Source organism: Mesitornis unicolor, unplaced genomic scaffold (assembly GCF_000695765.1).
Source record: "Mesitornis unicolor isolate BGI_N332 unplaced genomic scaffold, ASM69576v1 scaffold35211, whole genome shotgun sequence".
Classification (NCBI taxonomy): Eukaryota; Metazoa; Chordata; class Aves; order Mesitornithiformes; family Mesitornithidae; genus Mesitornis; species Mesitornis unicolor.
In genome coordinates this window covers 7806-11860 of record NW_010163701.1, presented here as the reverse complement: position 1 = coordinate 11860, position 4055 = coordinate 7806, and the positions used below count along the sequence as shown (strand labels likewise).

Sequence of the window (4055 nt, the reverse complement as noted above, 5' to 3'; positions counted from 1 at the left end):
AATTCCTTAACGTTAAAAAAAGAAACCCTGCAGTCGTCGCTGCACAGGCAGAAGGAGAAGAGCCGGTGCTGGAGGTTGGTGCTTGGAAAAGAGCAGTCTAGGGGGTGTGCGTCTGCTGAGCTGGCGGAAATCACGCACACGTGGGCTGTGCTCGGATCGGGTCTCACCGGCGTCACGTTGTGAGCGCCCACAGCTTTGCACAGAGCAGAGAACCGAAACAGCGATGGCTGCGCCGGGCTCTCTCCAGAGGTCTGCGGCTCCCGGCTGCTGGCAGAGCCCATGGGGCCGGGTTTGGTGCAGCGCCACATCCCCAGGGATGTGCTGGAGAACGGAGCACCCCGACAGCACCAGAGCGAGCTCCCCGGCTCCGCTCACTGCGATGCTCGTCCTGGGGCTTGCTGAGGTTTGCCTGCCTTTTCAGTAATTACAGGTTCATCGCTAATTACCAGCCGCCCTGCCCATAGCTCACAGTCGTGCTTTCCCCCGGTGCTGGGTGTCTCCTCTCAGGCAGGGAAGGAGGTCGGCTCTGTGGCGTGGTGCTGGTGCTGTGTGCAACACAGGAGCCCAGGGTGCTGCGTTTCTTTCCTGCCCTGCCAGGGAAGCCGCGTTGCCGTGTTCGGTCCTGTCGCTGTTGTGCCCCATGAGTAACCACATGGAGACCACGTTTGGAGAGAAACACTGCACAGAGGGGCCGGGTGGCGTCTGTACACAGCGACTCCAGTCTCAGGCTTTGCCCTGCGTGCTGCAGTCCTGATGAGGTCGTCAGAGGAGACCTTCTGACCAGATCTTACGTATTTAAACGCCAGCGCAGGAGCGTTTGCCTTCCCCATTGCTGTAGCTTTGCCCTCCGTGTCCCACCGCGTCCCTCAGCTGCCAGGAGGCCAAGGCTCTGTGTGCTGGGGCAGGCCAAGCGCTTCGGCCACGCTCAGTGGGGTCAGGGGCTTTAAAACCATGGATTTTGACTTTAGCCACATGTGATTCTTGGGGCCAGAGCCCTCGTCCCTGCTCACCTGCAGCTCCTGTGCCAAAAAACCTTCCCTGCTGCGTCACCCTCCTGTCCCAGTAACCCACTGCTGTAGGATACTGGTCTGCTGGGGTTTCCTGGTGTAAAGCCTTGGGATTGAGGAGCTGGTGGATCTGCTGAGGGTTTAAAAAGCAGCGAGCGGGACAGAGCCGGCCCCTTGGCCTGAAAACCGTCCCTTGCGAGAGGCGCTGAGCTGAGCTGAATCAGCTGCGCCGTTTGCCTCGTTGGGAGGAGCTGTTTCCATTTACACATCTGGAATGATTGTGATAATAGGCATTGTTTGGCCGTTTTAAAAATACTCCCTTTTTTTGCTATTATCAGGACAAAGGTACCTTTTTAAAAAAAAATTACTGTTCTATAAAACGGCAGGAGCTCCCCTTGTCATTGTGTTGGCTTAGGCTGAATTAAAGACCTGGCTGAACAAGCTTAAAGTTATTCCCGGCAAACTTTACAGATGAAAGACCGGCAGAGCCACTGAAGTGTGCGAGGTCAGGTCCTGATTGCGGCTGTCCTGGAGAACCTGAGGGAGAGATAAAGAGCCCGTCCCCTGGAGATGATGAGGCTGATCCTCTGCCAAGCGTCGGGTTTGCTTTTGAATTTAAAGCTTGCCAGCGGCGAGGGAAAAGCAGCACCCGGGCAGGCTCTGGATAGCTGATGGTATTTTGAGAAGTGTGCGTGTGATTGAGATTCCCTATGGTGAAACTTTAAAAAGGGACAGGCTCTGTGTAGTTTAGCACATTTCCCTTGTTCTGCCCCCTTTATGCCTACAGTAAGTGCTGCCCTGGGCTGGGGACAGGTTCTCTGTCCTGGTGCTGTTCGGGGCTGTGTCACTGGCTTCAGATCTCATAAACCAGGGCGTTTTGTGAAGATCAGGCATTGTTTTCCTGCTGCACCGCTCAGTAACCGATCCCCATCAGATCCATGTGGTTTCTTGTGCTTTTGCTTTTCTTCTGACCGTATGAAAGTCCCCCCCCTCTGTGATTTCTGTGCTGGTTACAGAAACGCACTGTGATTTTGTGTAGACCTACTTGAAAGGTGTAGCTGTAGCTGAACGCGTTTTACACCAGCGTAACTGGTAATTAAAACAACCCAAAAACGAGCTATGGCCATGGGAGTGACCAGGTGAGTGTAGATTATGCTCGTCTTTGCTCTCCTTATATTTCTTTTTCTTCCCTCTGTCTGTAGACTTTAAAGAGGAAGGAAAAGGAGTATGAGCACGAGATGGAGCGGCTGGCAAGAGAGAAGATCGCCACCCAGCAGCGCCTGGCGGAGCTGAAGAACGAGCTGAGCCAGTGGATGGACATCCTGGAGATCGACAGAATCGTTCGGCAGACGGTTCAGCCGGAGGACGACCAGGCATCTACCTCGACAGCATCAGGTACCTGAAATTTCTCTCTTGCACTCATCACTGTCCATCACTGACGCAGTTACACGTGGCGGTGGGGATCTGTGTTTAGCACCATTGATGTTTCTTTGTGTTCAGAATAAAGTAAAATGTTTCTGAGTGGTTTGTAATAATTTACGTTGGCCCAATAATACACTGGTGCTTGTGTAAAGTCAACGTGGGAGTCGTGCAGCCCCGTTAAGCGGATGCCAAGCGCAGGTTTGCACGTTCAGTCTGCTGATACCTCACATGGAGATCCCTGCTTGCAAAACGTAGTTTTCCCCTTGCACAGCTCTGCATCCCTGCTCGTTAGCGCTGAGGGGTGTTTGAGCATCCTGCTGTAATGTGCATGGATGTGGCAGGGTGTTCAGCCGCGTAGAGAAGAAGGAGTTGGTACAGGAAGGCCCACCAGAGCATTAGAACAACGTGATGAGCCTTCACCTCGTGTGAGAAGGATTCAGTGAAGATGAAATGATGCCAGCAAATCTCTGACGTGCTGTTTGCAGTGAGAAGTTTTTGAGAGATAGGAGAGTGCATGCTTTTCTGCATCCAGTGACCTGCAGCAGGAGGAGTAGGCCGTGCGCGGCTGTACGGCTGAGGAGGCTGTAGCAGTCCGTAGCCATTCGCAGCGGTTCCTTCAACTCGGGACAGCGTTTTTTGGTCGTGGCACTGCAGACAGAGGAAGCAGCGGGTTCCAGGAAGGGAGGACCTGGGTTTCCTGGTTCATTCAGGCGTGTATGGGGCTCATCACCTTTGAGCGTGCTCGCTGACTCGAGTGTAGGCTGCTGGAAGCTGAGAGTAGGAGTGCGTTGTCAGTGCGGGTGTCAGCGCTCGCCTCTCCGGCTGCTGGAAACGATCGCTTCAAGCCGCTCCTGACCACAGAGCTTGCAAAAGGGAAGCGCCTTCCCTGCTTCTCCTGCTGCTTCTGTATCTTCTGAGCTTTCTAATCGCTGCTGCATGGCTGGCTCTAGAGCAGGCAGTGCAAGGTGCCCTGCTCGTCCCCCTGATCTCTGCAGGGTTCCTGCATCACTTCCTTAGTCTCTGGGCTGGATGAGAGTCCATTTTCCAGATCCAGACGAGGAACTTGCTGCCGTGTTTCTCCATGGCTGTTTCCTTCCTGCTCTGGGAGCAGAAGGGGTGGTACCGATCCGTGGAATGACCGGACAGGAAAGGAAACCCTACTCCTCTTCCCATGTGCTGCCTTTTAGGGAGGCTGGTTGGTCCAGTTTGTGCTCTGCTTGCTTTTTATGGGAGTTTCTTCCTTTTAATTTTTTCTAGAGGGTGAAGACAACATGGATGAGGACATGGAAGACGACAGGCCAGTGAACTCGTTACCAAAACTAACCCAGCGCCAGCACCCCGAGCTGCTGAAAGCCGTCCCTCCCAGCGCTGCTCCCCACCACCCGGCCGTTGTGCGTTGGTCCAGTTTGTGCTCTGCTTGCTTTTTATGGGAGTTTCTTCCTTTTAATTTTTTCTAGAGGGTGAAGACAACATGGATGAGGACATGGAAGACGACAGGCCAGTGAACTCGTTACCAAAACTAACCCAGCGCCAGCACCCCGAGCTGCTGAAAGCCGTCCCTCCCAGCGCTGCTCCCCACCACCCGGCCGTTGTGCCTCAGCACGTGGCCATCCAGCAGAAACAGCC

General features: G+C 54.2%; 1 protein-coding gene across 1 annotated transcript in view; it reads left to right on the top strand.

The window, feature by feature from the left end:
• Nucleotides 1-2209: 2209 nt before the first annotated feature.
• MNT (MAX network transcriptional repressor) overlaps nucleotides 2210-4055 on the top strand; it is a gene marked incomplete at both ends in the record, with an annotated part of 9488 nt that continues 7642 nt past the window's right edge. Inside the window, 2 exons of the mRNA XM_010194072.1 lie at nucleotides 2210-2402; nucleotides 3887-4052. Coding sequence (XP_010192374.1) covers nucleotides 2210-2402; nucleotides 3887-4052 — 359 coding nt within the window. The remainder of the gene's footprint in view (nucleotides 2403-3886; nucleotides 4053-4055) is intronic.